General features: G+C 33.7%; 1 protein-coding gene across 3 annotated transcripts in view; it reads left to right on the forward strand.

Moving 5' to 3' along the window:
* LOC123686458 overlaps window positions 1-19629 on the forward strand; it is a 182662-nt gene that overhangs the window by 59478 nt on the left and 103555 nt on the right. For all 3 annotated transcript variants that reach the window (XM_045626608.1, XM_045626611.1, XM_045626609.1), the window contains 5 exons: window positions 7281-7362; window positions 11512-11759; window positions 12470-12625; window positions 13014-13212; window positions 14319-14443. In XM_045626608.1, coding sequence (XP_045482564.1) covers window positions 7347-7362; window positions 11512-11759; window positions 12470-12625; window positions 13014-13212; window positions 14319-14443 — 744 coding nt within the window. In that variant the 5' untranslated portion in view covers window positions 7281-7346. The remainder of the gene's footprint in view (window positions 1-7280; window positions 7363-11511; window positions 11760-12469; window positions 12626-13013; window positions 13213-14318; window positions 14444-19629) is intronic.

Raw genomic sequence — 19629 nt, forward strand, 5'->3', positions numbered from 1 at the left:
TCCATCATTTCACTCCGGAGTTCAATCGACAGTCAGCTGAGTGGACTGCACACTATGAACCGAATCTAAAGTGAGGAAAAACACAACAGTCAGCTGGCAAGGTTATGACATTAGTATTCTAGGATGCGCAATGTATAATATTCATGGATAACCTCCAAAAGGGCCAGACCATCAACAGCGATTATTATATAGCGTTATTGGATCGTTTTAAGGATGAAATTATTAAAAAACGAACCCATTTGAAGAAAAAAAGGTGCTGTTTCATCAAGACAATGCGCCGTGTCACAAATCAATGGAAATAATTGCAAAATTGCATGAATTGGGCTTCGAATTGCTTCTGCATCCACCGTATTCGCCAGATCTGGCCTCCAGCGAGGTTTTCCTGTTCTCAGACCTCAAAAGAATGCTCGCTGGAAAGACATTTTGAGCCTATGAAGAAGTAATCGCCGAAACTGACGCCTATTTTGAAGCGAAAGACAAATTGTAATACAAAATTGGTATCGAAAAGTTGGAAGATCGCTACAATCGCTGTATTGCCCTCGAAGGCAACTATGTTGAATAATAAAATCGAATTTTTCCGAAAAAAATGTGTTTCACTATGGTAGACCGGGGATTTTCCAATTGGCCTGTCAATTAAACCTGTTCTGAAAAATTGCTGCAAACCATTTTTTCTTTTTAAAATTGTATAAATAAATTTGTGCCAAAACTTTTTTCATATACGTTACGTCAGTTGATGTGAAAATCGTGTACTTACGTTGAAGGTTCATTCATCATCATCAAAATTGACTGAATACATTTTCAAAGCGCATGATGTCCCTAAAGTGAAAGGAGAAGAGCGAAAGATGTGTATAGTATAAAATATATACACTTCCCATCACGGAATTCCCATAAATCAAGTAAAAGAAGTCGTTTGGTCTCGATCACAGCCTATCTAGATACATCAGCTACTTATATGAAACAATAATCGGTTAATTAGGTTCAGATTTGAAGATTCCATGTAGCACTTTCTAACATCCCTGTATCTGAAGTACCGACACACATTTCTCTACGTAAAAGGCATATGACCTGCAGTATTATAAATTCATTCATGACTTATTACCTAATTATACTCCACACAATTGTGTCCTTCTGATAATTACCCACCATATACGTATTATTTGAAATGATTTTAATATGTTGGCAGACCAGCTTGATTTTTTTTGCGGACCATACTTTCTCCGACAAGGAACAATCTATCGGTCTGGTTTTGAAGATTAAAGGCTTTCTTTGCTCCAAAACTGGGTGCTGAGACCTTTATTGGTAGTACTGTTGCTTTGTATTTTCAAGATAACAAAGTTATCTTGAAACAGTGGGGATCAAGTCACTTCCAACAAAAAACACACCAAAATGTATACTTTATTTTCATGGATCATATTGGTCATATAAATATTACCAATATTGTCAGCACTGTATACAGTGCTCACAAGTCATTATCTTAGGATGTAAAATCCATGCGTTAAAAAGAAATGCATCAAAATTACGAGAGCTAAACAGCGATAGAACCTCTGCAAGTATTTTTCTTTGTCAGCATCGTACACTGAGAGAAGTGTTTATTTGATATTATCCAAAATGCATTATAGTTAATAAATCATTTATTGGATATATGCACAAACAAATATTAGTTTCATAGAAATAAATAATTTATTTGAAATCCCACCAATAATAATCATTATTATCATTACACTTCATTTATTTACGCATAACTTAAATTAATAATGCTGAAGAAATATCCATTTGAAGGAAATAAATATAGTTGAGGTTAATATATCATTGAGTAATAATTAATAAACCTTATTTAAATGTAATTTGTATCCATGCTGAATGAAAATAATATTTCAATTCAGTAATGGTTAACGTATTTCTTAGATAATTAATTTGGATGTTTCTATTATTTGATTGTTAGGGTCTTACAAGAACCGTTTGCCAATCTAGGTAACTTTTTTGAGTTCATATTGAGGGTATCCGGGTTTGAACCCTAGTCATCTTGATTGCATCTGTTCACTCTAATCACTGTTCTGCCAACATCACTAATAACTAAGAAGGTACAAACGATCTAAACCTAAAATTCAGTACAGATGTGCTAAGCGGCGTTCAATAAGCCCATAGTAACACAGATTTTATGTTTAAAACGGAAATTCAAATCAAAGGAAAAGTTCAAGGACATAACCTTCAAGGAGATGCGCTTCTCTTTGAGGGATGTGTCCTCAAACTTTTCCACAGATTGGATCGTTAGAATTATGTTAGTTTGTTAAATATTAATAAATCCTATATTCTGAGTGAATAAATTATTGAAAATCATAAATAGTAAATGTTCGTTAACTACCAGTTGAAAATTTGTTGACACTGAATTTATGTTATTTGTGGGGATAACGTAAGTTCATATAAATTATTTATCACCGAAATATATTAAATATTATCAAATACCTTTTAAACAAATATTTTATTCTCTATTCATTTTTTGAATGCGTAACTATTAATGAATATATTAAATATAAATCTGATGTAATAGTTGTGAATAAATAACCACCAAATAAGTGCTTTATTAATAAAAAAATATAGATTTCTCCCAGTGTACTTGCAGCTCAGTTTCATTTCCACTTAGCCCTTCCTGACAGACTTTTGCAGAGTGAGAATAGTCAGACTAAAAAAATGTATTCGATTATTTTGAATGTGCACTTTACTCAGAAATAGTTAAAACAATCCTGGAATTTTTAAAGTATGACAAATATGAGGTAATCGTATATTTATAGTCTTTTAGGCTTATCAAGTCTTTTATCCATACAAAATTTTTGGAGTGGATCTAGGAATACTTGATAAGGATATGAGCGATTATACATCAAATATGTTAAGTGCTTTTTATCTCTGTTGATTCATTTCTTACTTCTTTATTTGGATGGACGAGACATATGTTGGCAAAATATAACTCATCGTTTTGGTACAACGATACGAATCTTATCGGTCTATCAGATTATTGCCCTAAAATATATCCAAACTTACCGTTTTTGAGATATTTCTTTTTTTCATAAAAAGGGTTATTGGAAAAAGCTAATACCATCGACATGAATGAATTCATTTGAATGATAGTTTGAAAATAAATACTTAAAGAATGAAGGTACTGACTTTTTGATAATCATTGATACTTGTACTCAGTGTTCAAAATGATAACTTAATCAAACGTTAACATCAGGCTCAATCTAAAAGGCACACCCCATATTTTATTTTCTCATTTGCTCCCTAATTACCAAAATAAGCCCGATATTAACGATCAATTCAAGTCATCAATGAATCGCCTCAGTTTGAACACCCAGTAGAGTTCTCAATGATTATCAAAAAGTCAGTACTCACCTCCGTTCACTTTCAAAACATCATTTGAATTAATTGATTCATTTTGGAGTCACTAGGTTATTTCAAAGAGGCTTCTCTTTATAAAAAATTAAAATTTCTCAAAAACGGCAAGTTTTGAGCACATGAAATTCACAACAAACTTGGGTTTATTTATTTCATGCAATCTGAATATTCAATAGAAAACAGGGTGTTACATAAGAAAGAATATGCGATCGGTCATTTATACTTTTTTGGTACACCCTGTGTATTTCCAAAGAATTTGAGAATGTAGTTTTTTTAGTCAACCTATGGCCATTCTTTGACATAGTAGCATGCTTTCATCTCAGAGAGTACTTGGAAATTTCTATTTCCTTCTAGCTGTATCTACGAGATTGAAAATTAAAGTGAAACTGAAATTATGTGGACGTAGTGGGGTTTTTCTTGAAAAATAATGCGTGCCATTCCTATTTTTCGATGGCTATTCTAAATCAGACCATTCACTAGATTTCACAGAGATAAATAAAGCCCCACCCGCACATTTGAATCTATCATTCTATACCCCCAAGTTGAGAATGTTCGTGATGTAGACACGTAGATTTCCAAGTTTATACGCTTGTGTCAATTTGTCTGCGGCAAACTGATCTCCCCACAAATTTATACTAGCAGGAAAGAGCTGTTATGCTAATATAACGATTATACGCAAAAGTCTGATGTCCGTTTTGTTTTATTATTTCCCATGATAAACTTTCTGAGTCATCATGTACGTCCAAAGTTTTACCCAAAAATTATGAGAGCTAATTTAAATTGAATTTGGTACGGAAATTGTTTTCAAGGCTGAAATAAGCTGTTTGAAGGATATTTTCTTATATTTTCGACATCCTCCTAGATTATACATTTGAAACAATATAGTCATAAATTTTACAGACAAATCGCATTCATACTTGACATTTCATAGGTTATACTTCCGAATGACGTCACTGACGTTGCGAAAAATCCCACTTTGGCAGCCTGTTGGAATCAATTTTTCTTCTGGAAATATCCTAAATTTTATATACTGAGTTATCCATTTCGTAGTCCGAATTTCACAGTCCTGTTTCAATGACATATATTGAACAGAGCTGTCATCCGAAGCACCATATATTTTGTTGAAGGTTAGCAATTTAACAATATGGATCGTTTATCTTCTGCTGAACGTGTGAGAATTGTGAAAACTGACCTAACCTACAAAATCTATGATATAATCATGCATATTATTGGTACAATTGAAACATTTGAAGAGACTGGATGTGTTAAGGCCCACAAATCATAAAAATGCACGCTCAACCGAAAATATTGCTCCTGTTAATGAAAGTGTTGAAGAATTCTTGGGATTTCTTGGCGCGCACAACATTTAGGACTATATAACGGCATGCTATGGAGTGTTTTGCATCTCTATCCTTATAATGTTCAGTTGACACAAGAACTGAAGCCAGCTGACCATGGAATTCGTAGAAAATATGCCGAATGGGTGCTTGAGATCGAATTCAAAGAAAATCATACTGAAAATTATGTTTCTTCTCCAATGCACAGAAAAAACTTAACTACGAAATCTATACCCTAATGGTATAAGAGTTATAAAGGTTGTATTATTGAAGAATACATCGTCATGTGCTTTCTATTGGAGATCATCCCGATGAATGATGAATCCGATCTCTGAATAGGTTGCTTCTTTTATGGGAGATCTATAAATAGTCGCTTTAGTGGTAGATGCACTTCTTTCAGTCAGAACTCCAGGTATTTGTTTGTTAAAGTCGAAGATTTATTTTTGGATTCGACCGTTTTAAATGACAGGTTCTTTTCTTTTCGAATTCAAATTTAAAATTACATAATTCTTTTTACATTTGTCCCTTTTCAAGCTCATAGAGAATTCCATGTGTCTTTTATTTATTCATTTTTTCAATGAATCGAATTTCTTATTCCACTTTTACTGAACTCTTCATGTACTTATTTTTCGGAAGAAAGTATTCCTGGTGTCGAAAGAACCGTGCTTCTTTACTTATGGAATATATTCGAGTGAAGGCACTTATCAAATATAAACAATGTTATTAAGATAATTACTTGGTTCCGGTGTTATCTCCGTATAAGATCAAGAGGTGAGCATTCACCTGCACCCAGTACACCATATCTTAATAATGTCATTCATCCCAATCCCATAGGTCAACATATAATTTTGTATGAGTTCAGATAATAACAGTAAACTACAAGAGTGCTATTTGAACAATTCAACAGAATTTCATTTATTACTTGAGCTAATTGCGCACCAAAACAGCTAGAGATTTAATTATTCAGAAGGTTTGAATATAGCAGGACCGAATTTGATGGAGTTTTTTTTTACATTCACATACTGGACATACATTCGTTATTGTGATTGGAAAAATAATGAAGTTTTTCTGATGAATAAATCAAGGTGTTATCATCACAAAAATTTAGTGGTACAAGAAACACCCTGTATCTCGAAAAAAATCGTTTGCGGACTAATGTTTATAGGCTTTTTTATTAACCGAGGAATCTCTCATTTTCCTTTGTGTTTGGGAACACCTTGTATGAAATCTGTAACATATAACGGGTGTTTTTTTTTCGAGGTATATAACTTTGAGTTGGCATTACTGTTCAAGATGGCGACCGATTTAACAGCTGTCAAGTGATTTATTCTCAATTTGGTTTGCCAATTCATCATGAATAGACTCACGCCTGAACAACGCTTGCAAATAGTGCAATTTTATTTCGGAAATAATGGTTCTGTGCGGAATACGTATCGCGCACAACGTCCATTTTATTTTGTTTAGCGATGAAGCGCACTTCTGGTTGAATGACTACGTCAACAAACAAAACTGCCGCACTTGGAGTGAAGCTAATCCTCAAGTGTATGTCGAAACACCGTTACATCCAGAAAAACTGACTGTTTGGTGCGCTTTATGGGCTGGTGAAATCATTGGTCCGTACTTCTTCAAAAACGATGATGGCCAGAACGTTACAGTCGATGGTGATCGGTATAGAGCCATGATTACTAACTTTTTCATTCCTGAATTGAACAACCATGATGTCCAGGAGCTGTGGTTCCAACAAGACGGCGCAACATGTCACACAGCTCGTGCCACAATCGATTTATTGAAAGACACGTTTGGTGACCGCCTAATTTCACGTTTTGGACCTGTGAATTGGCCTCCAAGATCTTGTGATTTAACACCGCTAGACTGTGGGGCTATGTAAAGTCATTGGTCTATGCGGATAAGCCACAAACCCTTGACCATTTGGAAGACAACATTCGCCGTGTTATTGCCGATATACGACCACAAATGTTGGAAAAAGTATTCGAAAATTGGACGTTCAGATTGGACTACATCCGAGCCAGCCGTGGCGGTCATATGCCAGAAATCATAATTAAAATGTAATGCCACAAGATTATCTTGCGGATAAATAAAATTCATGTCAATCGAATAATCCATCGTTGTTTTATTGCAATTTAAAGTTCTATAGCTCTAAAAAAGACACCCTTTATAATACCTCACTGTGTATTGTTGAAAATAAAGGGGCAATATCGACCCGTCCAAGCAAGCAATTATTTTTATTGGTATTTCCGTTTCCTATGGAGGAAACTATCCCAAAATAGTGTTAACTGTCATTGTGATGAAAGAATCACGTAATTCTACGTTTCATGGTATATAACAGCAGGCTAATTGATCAATTCTTTTTCGATTTTTAACAGCATCCGATTTCACGCTAGTACTTTTCTCATTTTTTAGTATATTTTATGATATAATGAATTATGAACATCGTACGAAATTTGCAATGTTCTTGTTTGGTTTGTGTCGTAGATTCTAAACATTCACTCTGTAGATGATAATACGTATGTAAGCTTAAACCGCCTTTTTTTTCAGATATGGAGGAATTGATTAGGTAATCCGAGAGTCCACTGAAGCTCTTCAAACACAGTCACCGTCAAAATGCCGGTAGGAACAAGTAAGTATCTTTTTTCTATCGAATAAACTCGGCTAGACTGTCTTAATCATTAGCTTTCATGCTTCAGTGGTCTTTTATAGCATAAAACTCACATCCTTCATTGGCGTATAAGTGATACAGGCTATAAAATATCAACATTAAATATCGAAAAAACAAAGCACATAATTAAGTTAGTGAGTTAATAAGCGGATAGAATTTTTTTAGGCATCGGATTCTTGTGTTATTCATGAACATGAAACCGCACCAAGAGAAAAACATAGAAAATTTATAGTAATACCGTGATTTATGGTTTCGTGAATAAAATATAGAACTGCGAAGTTCCAACTTCTGGTTAGTCGAGCTTGAGTTCGAATAGAATTTTCAGAAATTCATAACTTCGAAACTTTTGAGGAGACTTGCTGTTTAAAAAATAGATTTCAGATTAAATTGAGGAGGTTTCGTTTCATTGCCACCTAATGGTCTATTGTGCCTAAGGTGTTTTCTAAGGCGACAATGCCCTGTGAGGACTCCAGTGAGGAGGTGTAGTATATTCTTGCTGGGATCCAGATACTTCTTGGATCTCGTAGTCACAAATTTTCGAAGAAACTTTTTGGAAAGATCCAAACCAGGAAGATTCCCCCAGAGTGTTTCTCTTTCGGTTTTTTCTTTCGCCTGAAACTCTTTCTTGTAAATGAATTTGCCTATACCTCAGAAAGGTTACGGGGCGATGAAAGGATCTTGTATATGCACCTTGAAAAATGGTTGAAAACCAATGAAACATTGTTGAAATAGGTACTGTTCTAGCCAAGAAATAGCTTGATAAGTGTCATTCAGACTCTGATCCATCGATAACAATAGTTAAAAGATGATGCAGGGAAATAAATTTGGTTCTAATGAATAAATGATTGCAGAGGTTAAAGTCAATTTCGAATGTAAAGACTAATCTTTTTACGGAAAAAGTACTGAAAAGTAAGGGAGCGTTGGAGTACATGCATCCCTCTTGAAGGTGACTATGTTGAGGAATAGAGTTGAATTAGAACTTAGAAAGATCGGATTTCGTACTACAAAAACTTTTGTGACAGTTTTGTGATTAATTGACCCAATTTATTCTGAGCGCGCGCCAAAGATATACACTAGCAAAGAGAAAATACTCTATATTTTACAGTTTTTCTTCGATAAAGGCGAAAATTCAAGCTGGGCGCTTTAAAATGTAAATAACGTTTTTGATTCTGATACTGTAACAGCAAATCATGCGCAAATTTAGTTTAGTCGATTCCCTTCCTGTAATTTCGATGTCATAGATACACCACGCAATTGAACGACAATTGTCGATAAAACCATAGACATTGTCGAGTCCGATCGTCATTTCGATTGCCCAAGAGCTAAAATTTTCACTAAGAATCGTTTGAAACTATTTCCATAAGGCTGCTCTCAAGAAGAAGCTCGATGTGTGAATAACACATGACTTAACGCAAAATCGACCCATTTTTGAATTGGTTAGTGAGGAAAAGGTGATAACTTACGACAACGTCAAGCGAAAACGGTCGTGGTCAAAACATCAAGCAACATCAACATCAACATGATGGCCAGAAAAGTTTTGCTGTGTGTTTAGTGGGGTTGGCAGAGAATTATCTACTATGAGCTGTTTCTTTACGGCACAACTGTTAAGTCGGAACTTTACTGTCTGCAATTGGACCGTCTGAAGTAAGCATTCTCCCAGAAGGGGTCAGCTTTGGCCAATAGGATAGAAATTGTGGTCCATCAGGACAACGCTAGGCCACACACATCGATAGTGACCCGCCAGAAGCTCCAGGAGTTTGGTTGGGAGGTTTTTATGTATCCACCTTGTAATCCGGACCTGGCACCAAGTTCCATATTATGTTCCTGACCATGGCGAACAATTTTGCTGCTGAAGATTCGCTTCAACAGAGACTTGCGAAAATCGACAGTCCCAATTTTTCTCCAATAGGGATGAGGGCTTCTATGAGAGAGGCATACTGATATTATCTTTAAAATGGCAACAAGTCTTCGAACAAAGCCTAATTTTCCATGCAAAATAAGGGACTTCTTTTTACTACACCTAATATTATGATCGAATTCTTTCATTTATTCAATGAATGAGAGAAAATTGTGTGATCACAGTTTTATTTTTTCTCAGATTTGTAAAAGGAATGTAGATCATATTTATTGTTTATTGAATAAAGTTATTATTCATTCATATTAGATTCAAAATTCATAGATTTTGTTTTATATCTATTAGGATCAATACGTTGCATCAACCATTTCCTGCATTAAATTTGATGTGAAGGTCCTTTTAATTTTCTGGGAAAAACACCTGGACGGAACTCGTGTTGAATTTGCAGCGTTTTCTAAAGGAGAATGCAGTTGCGGAAGGTCATGCTCCCCTATGCAGACACCCTCCAGCATGTGACTCACCCTTCACGATATGCACAATGGTCTGCTAGATGGTTGATAAAAATTTGGGCGAGCAACGTTGCTCGATCGTTTGATTTGGCTGGAGTTTTCACATCGGAAATCCTTTTACTCCTTCAGTATCTATTTTCAATGCTTCAGTCAAGAGGGAACACCTCCACTTGGCTGCTCAGTTCAGAAGGAAATTAGAGATATTTCTTCTTACAAATCATCGATTTTTATGAGGTTTTCACATAGTTTCCATAAAAAATAATCGGTACTGAAAGTAACTAAGTGTGAGATGGTTACTTTGAACTGGTCTTCAGATTCCCGGATTTGAGTACGGTAGATAATTTGATTAAATCTAATGATGCAACTTCAAAATCATTTCTGAATAATCTCTTAGAAATATGCCCATCTTTTGCCTCAATTTCGGTACCTTGGATTGAAAGAACTGAGCCGCAAAATTAATAGGTTTAAATTGTGGAATGGCAGCAAAACATTCGCAATCTTATAATGAAAAATCGCCGTAATAATCACTTCCATACCGCCTGGTAAACCTTCTTGTTATTACGTTTTCAATATTCACTTGCTGAATGCAGTGGAGTACCTGCAGATGGTAATAACTTTTGGTATGAAGAGAACCGGTTGGTCTTATGTAACTTCTGCATATTTATCCGCTGCTATGTAGTGGAAATTCCAATTCTGAGGGCTATCATCTTCAAAACACGATGACTATGACTTTTAATTTCAATTCCATATGGTGTTCCCGAATAACCCTAGTATCAGTTATGTTCTAAATCATTGTAATCTACATGAAGCCATCAGATATACAGATTTTCCCATAACAAGCTTCGGCAATGACGTTTCAATGGGATAACCTACTTTTTAATGGTATATAGAGTTTCGTTAACTCCAACTCGTTCTGTTTAACGAGCTATTCTAATCATCTTTCACATTCGTTAAAACTTCTGGTCTTGAATCGTAAATCCTGCCAATTTCACTAAAAACTTATCGAACTACGTGGATCAATTGTGGATAGTAACAAGTACCAAGACAGAATGTTTGATTCTGAACTATCATCAATTTCCTTCCGAACAGAAATTATGTACATTCATTTATGTATAGACCACAGATTTATGAGTGAAAAGAACTAGCCATAAATCGCTCATCACTTGGTAAATAAAAATTTTGGATAGTGCGCTTTTGGAAGCATCACTTTCTTCCGGTAATTTATTTTTACGGTTCTTCATTTCCATTTTATTATATGCCGAAAGTAAACATTGTGGTGCCAAGGTGTTAAAATAGATTTCTATTCGATTTTTCTTGGACACTAATCAAATGCCAAGTTTGAAGTTCAAGTGCAATAACCCTGTTCTAAAGACCTTCATCTAGTGGCATGCAAATTGAAAGTTATATTTGTAATGGTTTCATCACCGATTTGAACTCTATAGGGAATTTCCTTTCTACACTGAAATCAAGCTAGGAAATATGCCTGCTTTCACAGTTCATAATTTAATGGTATCTTTTTATTGAGCATCGTGCCCTCTCAATATGAAACTCTATGTTTGGCAATTAATATAAAATTTAATGAGTTTTTGTTTATGTCTACATGGAAAACTGAAGAGTCAAGGAGAATCGAAAACCCTTCTATCTTTAATCATTAGCGATCTTTAGATCATACAACTTGACGCTTCTTATGTAGGATTCGAAAATATTTTACACAATAATATCTTGCTGATTCAATATTCTTTTTAGATTACAGGACCTCCACAATGAAAAACAGTTTTTCCCTCTCGTCTCTACAAGGAACAGATGTAACCACACCAGAAAGAGAAATAAAATCCAGACAGTTCAACAGTTTGACTAAGAAAAGGGTGAAATCTCCAAATGTACGAAAATCATGGGGCAGCACAACTTCAAGTGACCAGAGAGATGATTTTTGGATGTCGCTACAAGAGAACTACAATTATATTATGGACAACAACCTCATCGATAAGTGCCAAGTAAGTAACTATAGTCTTGATCGTATTTTTGTCTTGGTTTGATCGTGTTGGTTAAATTATTTCATGTGATAATAATTAGATGACGAAGCCACTCGTAGTATTGAGTTTCGTATATTGTTGTGAAAAAAAGATGCTGGAAAGTAAGTTGTCTTGAATTTCTGTGTTTTGACGGCAAGCAGGACTTACTCATTGTGAATACTGAGAGAAATTTAAGAACAATTCAGTTAAGCGACTCACTATTCGTTGTATTGTAAACAAATTTGAAAGCGAATTTTTTTCACCCGATATAAAAGTACTTGTACCATGTACTGAGTCGTAAATGGTACCTCTTTCAGATTTGCCTACAATACGACAAATAGTGGGTTGATTGACTGAGTAATGTCGTCAATGAATTATTCTAAAATTCCTCTGAGTATACACATATGAGCACTGATTTTGATGAAACAATATAACAATGAATTCTAAACGTTGTTGAAGCATGTATATTTCCATGATTAAATGACTTACTAGACCTCAATGACATAAGAATTGGTAAAAAATAATACATAGTAACCATTATAAATAGTATCATTCTGATATATCGGAAGTGTTTTTTTTTTTTAAATAAACTTCTGCTGGTTTTTAACTTATCGCCAAAGCAATATTTCCATAAACTTTGTTCATTTAAATCCTTGCATTACTTTGGTAACTGATAGTTTTGTTTTTTTCAGGAAGTCAAAAGTGATATAGCCATAGAGAGAAAAGAAAGAGAAAGAACTCTGGATGACTTTATTGTCGAATACTCCAAACTCTATTCTTTGATCGATAGTGTTCAGGAGATGATTTACGGCAAAGAAGAAAGTATCACAGACAAGGCCATAAGATTGGTAAGAAAGAAATTTTTTCCTAATTCCATACATTTTTATTTTCAGCCCATTTTTGCACGTCCTATTCCAAACTGATGGAATTTCATCAAATTTTGCAGAAATAGTTATGTTCAATTTTTTTATCATTAATTTATCATTCTCATATTACAAATATATTTTAATTCTTTTGTTCCTCAACAAGAATTCAAGTCTATTATGTATATCCATTTGTTTGTATGCATTTGATTTCATAATGTTCATTTATCCCTTGTTTCTTTTGTACTCATTAATCAAAAATGAGAGAAGAAGCTCTGGCATATTGATTTTTAACAACAAATCTAAAATCAAAATAAAAAACATTACAATGATAATAAAATACAATAAAAAATCATTGTCAATTTTTTTTCAGCAATGTCAAAGCTTAGTGCTTGAACATAGCCCTCTTATGAACTTGCTGAACGACAGAGCTAGTCAACTTGTACAATCACATCCAGAGGTTCAAGACGAGGTCACATGGCGTTTAGGTCATCTAAACTCAAAATGGGATACCATTTCGAGTATTTTAGGTGCAACAGAATGTGGACTCTGTGAACAAGACACGTGTTTAGGTGGGTTTATAGGTTTATATTTAAACAAATTCATCCTAATAATGTGCCAATTTTTAAAAAAGAATCAGAATCTCACTTTATTCAAGAAGCCTTTTTGCATTCAACAATATTCGTTTTTTTGGCACTTGCATGATGAAATTGTTTTTATTTTGCCTATTTGGAAAAGATTTACAAATCCATTGCTTGAAATTTGGTAATCAAATCTATTCTTGCTTCATTGAATTGAAAATTGTAGCTTGAGAATTCGATCTATTCAATGTTAGGGCTGCAAATATATCTTCCAGATGGAAACAAACAATTCTGGTACAATTAAAATACTAACTGGTGAAATTATTATGTCCTATATGATAATAGGATATTTTTTACTTTCCAGTTCTACTTAAATTAGTGCTAGTTTAATTGGAAGAAGTTTACTTCCAAATGTTTCAATGTTTTGAAGCCATACACTGTATTCCTTCAATAAGATATATTGCTCATAATATTCAAATAATCAATAGTTTAAAATGAAATGATAAATTTCTATTTACTGAAATCCTAGGAGATTTAATTTTTATTCTAATGATTCACACTGTGAAGGTAGAGAATTCCAGCGCCAGACTGAAATAATTTCTGGTTACAGGGGAACTACCAACTATTCACTTAGATTAAACAATTAAAATATTCACTACAATTGAACAGTTTACAGTTCTGTGCCTAAAGTGGCAATGAGACAAGTTGAAAACAGTTAATGACTTCAAATAATGGATATTTTTATAATGGAGTCAATTATTGAAGTCATTTTTATTAATTATTAGTGGAATACCAATTGAAATTAGAATCACTCGAAAATTTTATTCATGATATCATATCCAAGAACAATAAAAATGTCAAGAATATATGAAGTCCTTTTTCACATTGTAGATATGAGAATCATTTTAAGTGTCTTGTAAAGGAACAAAATTTATAATCTAATGTCTCAAAGTGTCCTAGAACAAATATAGATTGAATATAAGATCGAAATGGAAAGCTTTTAAACACTCAATTATAACCAGATGTTGTTAAGAATGAAAACAAAACTCTCCTTCACACAAAAAATTAAATCTTATGGTTTAAATATTTTCTTTCAGATCTAGATCACGAAATCAGGTGTTTGAGGAAATGGATCAAAACCATGGAGCAGGCTCTCCAGCCCTTAGATTTGAAAACCAAATATTCAAAGACTGAAATTGAGGCGAAAGCTTTAGAACTAAAGGTAGGTCAAACATTGTGAATGATGATTCTACTTGAATTGATGACAACCATGGTCAAATTGAACGAAATGCGTTTTCTACTGCTTTACCACCCAGCTTATTCTCCAGATCTGCCTCTTGGCTTTTTGTAGACCACAAAAAATGGTTAAGGGCAAGAAATTTAGCTCTAATGAAGAAGTTATTGCCGAATTTGAAGCCTATTTCGAAAGCAAACACGAATCTTTCCAAAAAACGGTATTTTAAAGTTAGAAAAACTTTGACTTACAGTCGCATTTTTGAAAAAAAAAGTTTTTTACTGGTTAGGCCCTGGACTTATGGATTGGAATGTTCTGGTCGTCATGTAACTCGATCGACAGGAAAACAACAACATTCATTAAGGTGTAGAATGTTATATAAAAAAGAATTTATTGCCGATATTTCTCAGATCTTATTCAATTTTGTTTGGAATGAATCTCTGGAGATGACAGACCACTAATTATGTACATTCGATTCGTTTGTGCGAGTTACGTGTAATCCTTATTCGGTTCATCAATTCCAATTTTCAATTACGTGAACGTAAGCTGATAATCTGGAAATCTGGCAAAAACAAATACTGCCAAAGACATTCATTAACGTGTCGAATGTTATATAAGAAATATTTTGTTATCGATATTTATTCAGATCTAATTTTGGTTTTCGGTGAATAAATCTCTGGAGATGACAGACCCTTCAATATGTATATTCCATGTGTTTTTGCGGGTTACGTATATTCCTGATTCAATCTTTTTGGTTCATCAATTCCAATTAACACTTCAGTTGACGTAAGCACATAATCTGGAAATCTGACAAGAAAACAAATACTTCCAAAGAAATCCATAAGAGTGTCTAATGTTGTATAACAAAGATTTTGTTGTCGATATTTTCCAGATCTTATTCAATTTTTGTTTTCGGTGGAGAAATTTCTGTAGATGACATACCACTGCTGACATAAATTTCATCCTTTCGTTACGTATATTCCTGATTAAAACATTTTGGTTCATAAATTCCAATTAACACTTCAGTGGACGTTAGCACATAATCTGGAAATCTGACAATTAACCAATTTAAGCACATGGTTAGTTTTCTCTGTATTTCCCTTCAATTGTTTGGTGGCTATGGTTTTCTAGCCTGGCATAATTATATTTCCTTGTAGTAGTTCTTATTAAAGTAGATTCAGAGTCGTCAACACTCTGGGAATCTTGCTCTTTGTCTCTGGAATATATGTAACAAATAATTCAATATTGGAGGGTCAATACTAGACCCTTGTGGTACACCTGCTATTATTATTTGTTGTCCACTTCGCTCCGTGTATGTTGATTCTGAACTTTATAGATCCATCATTGGTGCCACATCTTCACACAAATTTCCACACTAAGTAATTTATTGAGGCAGAGAGCTTCATACGATCGATACTACCGGTTAGTGGCTCCATCTAGTTGCGTATATCTGTATTCAATAGCAGCCTACTGTAATAGGAATCAGCAAGAAGTCGGTAATGGAAATATCTCTCTCCTAACGGTTCAGTCGAGTTGAAAGTATAGATGGAACACGAGTCAACTGCGTGCTTCAGGTACTTGATTACGGATTATGGCATTTGAGCATGGTGCTTTTGGGACTTCGATTAGTTTTCTTTTATTACGCATTCACTCGTATATCATTGTGAATAAAGGAGCGTGGAAATATAAGGTTACCGCTTTGTATGCCACATTCATTAAGTCTCTTGCAGGCGTGCTTCCTAAGAATTATAACAATTTTCAACGCTTTTCAACAAAGCAAGCAAAGAAAGGATAATATCTTGAACCATAGTATAAAGAACTATACTATGCTTGAACGCCTTGATTCTCTAGTCCTTCGAGGAGAGATAGAATGCGTGAAGAGAATTTCTCCCCGAAATACGGATATCTGATTAATCGGTAATTGTTCAATTTGAACAATTATCGTTTTCGTCATTGTTAACTCACGCTGATTTCTTTTCGCCTTTGATATTTCAACGACCTTTACACATCGGTGAACACTCCTGGTAATTGTTTTTATTTCGAATTCAATTAGAAATTCAGAAATTCTGCTGCTCTATCATTTTATGTGTCTCTCAATAATTATGGTTTAGATGGATTATCCTTGAGACGTTCGATCTAGCATATAAAATGATTATTGGAGAAGATCCTTGACTGTTCATTTTTTGATAGGAATCTCATTTTGACGGTTGAATATTTATTCTGTTTTAGGTTTACGATTCTAATTTGATTGAATTTGTTGCGTCTATCGACAGGAAATTCGAGTGTTTTTTTGCTCTCATCTTTGGTTCATGAATTCATAAATATTCAATAGGAATTTATAACGGTTATAATGGCGATATTGTGTATTTTTTTTACATTTCTTATGTCATTTGTGTTGAATCGGTTAAGCCATCTTGAAGACAAATTTGAAAGTGGCTTTTTTTACGATACAAGAGTACTAGCACCAAATACTGAGCCGTAGGTACTTGGTAGCACTTTCAAATTTGTCTACAATACAATGAGTCGATTAACTGAGTAATGTTATCCATTAAAGCTTATTGAATTTCTATCAGAATTAACACATGAATATTGATTGCAATAGAACAAATTTTATACGTTGTTGAAGCGTGTATCTTTCCATGATTTAATGGCATAACCTATTTAACACAAATGACATAAGAAACGTCAAATAATAATACCCAGTTTGGCAGTATAACCACTCTGAATTTCTATTGGAAAACATTCCTTCATTGAGATTTGAAATAAATATTTCCCCAATTTTCCAGATAACTCCTGAAAATTGTAGAATCGATGCTTCTTCATTGTTTAATTCTTAATGCTATGAGGCATTTGAGGATATGAATAGATGCAATCATGTTATCTAAAGGTGCATGTCGAATTGTTATTGAGAAAATGATAAAGAATTACTGTGAAACGTAAAATTGGGAATAATTTAGAAGAAAGCTTTAGAAATCACTTGTCCTGTCTTGTGGTTTACTATTTTAGAATCGTGGCGCCAGTAACTTCACTTGGAAGTAGAAACAATAAAGAGAGTTGACTAAACTAGAGTATTTTGTTCGTCAAGTCAATTCATATCTTTCTCTAAATCCTCTTGTATGAGGATGTTTGAAATATACCAAATCAGTGTTCCAATAAACACCTCTTCTGATCTATTATTCATTAGCTCTCAAACTCCTCTACCTGGCCAATGTAATGTTATTTTCTGGGATTGAATAGCCCATTTGATTTGCCGCTCGTTGGTGAACACTTTTTTTTCCACTTAGAAAGTCATTCACTTGAGTTATAAGATAGGAACGTAGCAGATAAGTGGCTCTTATAAAATAGAATAAATTCAACTAGCCACAAACGTGACCAACAAGTGTACCGAATAGGACGGTAGCATGATATAGGCATTTAATATCGTGTAAATAATTTGAGAGTGGACCAATTAAATTTTATAAACCGGAAATTTCGTAAGATTTTGTTGTTCGACCTCATCATTCGCGTGAGAAGTACCAACATTAAGAAAAAAAAATTTACTTGATTGACACTTTGAGTAGAGGGCGGTTATCTAGTGTTGTTATTGCAAAAAAATTCGGCTTTATTTGAAGCGCTCCCATATTCTTTTTTGATAACATATTTGAGACAATATTTTCTCTAATTCTGTGGTTATTCCGTTCATTCTTCCACATCTTGTAGAACAAAATCGTGCGAGAATATATCAGAAACGCACTGTTTTCATGGTTATATTTTATTATTATATGTTGGGTTGGTACTACGAACATTCCGCCACGGCTTTATCTGTCAATTCATCAATTTGCCTTAAAGAAATCAGTTCTGCCAACCAACATTTTTCAATGCAAAAATCACTAAATGATATTTATGGAAATATTTCATAAATTTCGATAAAAATGAAATGAATTAGAGAAAATAATGTATAATACTCGTACAGAAGGCTCATTCTACCACTCGTTCCTTCAAAAACTCGCCACTTCGTGGCTCGTTTTTGAATTTTGAACTCGTGGAAGAATATCAATGCCTTCTGCACTTGTATTTTAAATAACTATTCAATCGACAATAAGATTATTCTGAGACGAGTATCAAGAGGAAATGAGGGATGTTCATATTGTGTTTATGTAATGCAACATCTTTCATCTAATTCTCATAATTTTTTTGAAAAACAAATATTTTATTGTAGAAAATGTTCAACTGACAACACTATTTCAAATTAACGTCATCGTAAGCTAGGCCAATGCAGTTCATTTCTTAACAAGTGTTTTTTTTTGTCAAATTGATGTACATCGTTGAGTCTGTGGGGATGTCAATAAAAAGTAGGCAATATTTTCTGTACTGTCAAAAAGCCCCATCGGAAAGTTATCGTACAAGCTTTTGTCCATCACAAGTAAATTTATCGCCTTCTCTTTTGAGATTTCAATATGGATTGCGCCATCGTTCTAATTTCATAATCTTGGTGTAGTGAAATGAGTTCTCCTTTTATTATTGAAATTGATCCATCTCGCGCTAATGTTATTTGAAAAGAATAGACCATCCTCTGAAAACTGATACGTTCGATCTACTGCAATTACATCTTGTAATAAATCTAGAATAATAATGATCATTTTCGTGTCAAACAATGTTCTTCCTGATCTGAAATCGTACCGAATAAAGCATATTCGGTCATTATTATTTTACACAACGGTGTTTTTGTTCTGTCCCATTATTCCTTATGAACCGTTACATGCACAAATGAAATAGGCGAGATCAAAAAATTGATCGACTGGCACGTGCAGAATATACATGATTGTCTATATCTAGAACATTTTTTTTGTGTAACAGCTGTTTTGTATTTCTCTATTTTTCTTCGATTACTTTTGTTGATTTATTAATTCATAAGAAGTATTCACAAAATATGTTATTTATTTTTAATGATTTTCAATTTATAGAATAGATTTTTATGTTCTAGTTATAATATGAGTTAGTTCATTTTACCTGTCTTAAGTTACTAATTCATAAGCTAGATGAGATAATTTTTCAGTTTCTTCATAAGTTTAATTTAACAACCTTTTTCAAATTATATATAAATAATTAGAAGAACGGATAGAATTTTAACGCAGTTTCATTTTCTTTTGAACCCTTGGGAACAAAAACATCTTTTCTTGTTAATAATTGCGATA

This window comes from Harmonia axyridis, chromosome X (assembly GCF_914767665.1).
Source record: "Harmonia axyridis chromosome X, icHarAxyr1.1, whole genome shotgun sequence".
NCBI classification, from domain to species: domain Eukaryota; kingdom Metazoa; phylum Arthropoda; class Insecta; order Coleoptera; family Coccinellidae; genus Harmonia; species Harmonia axyridis.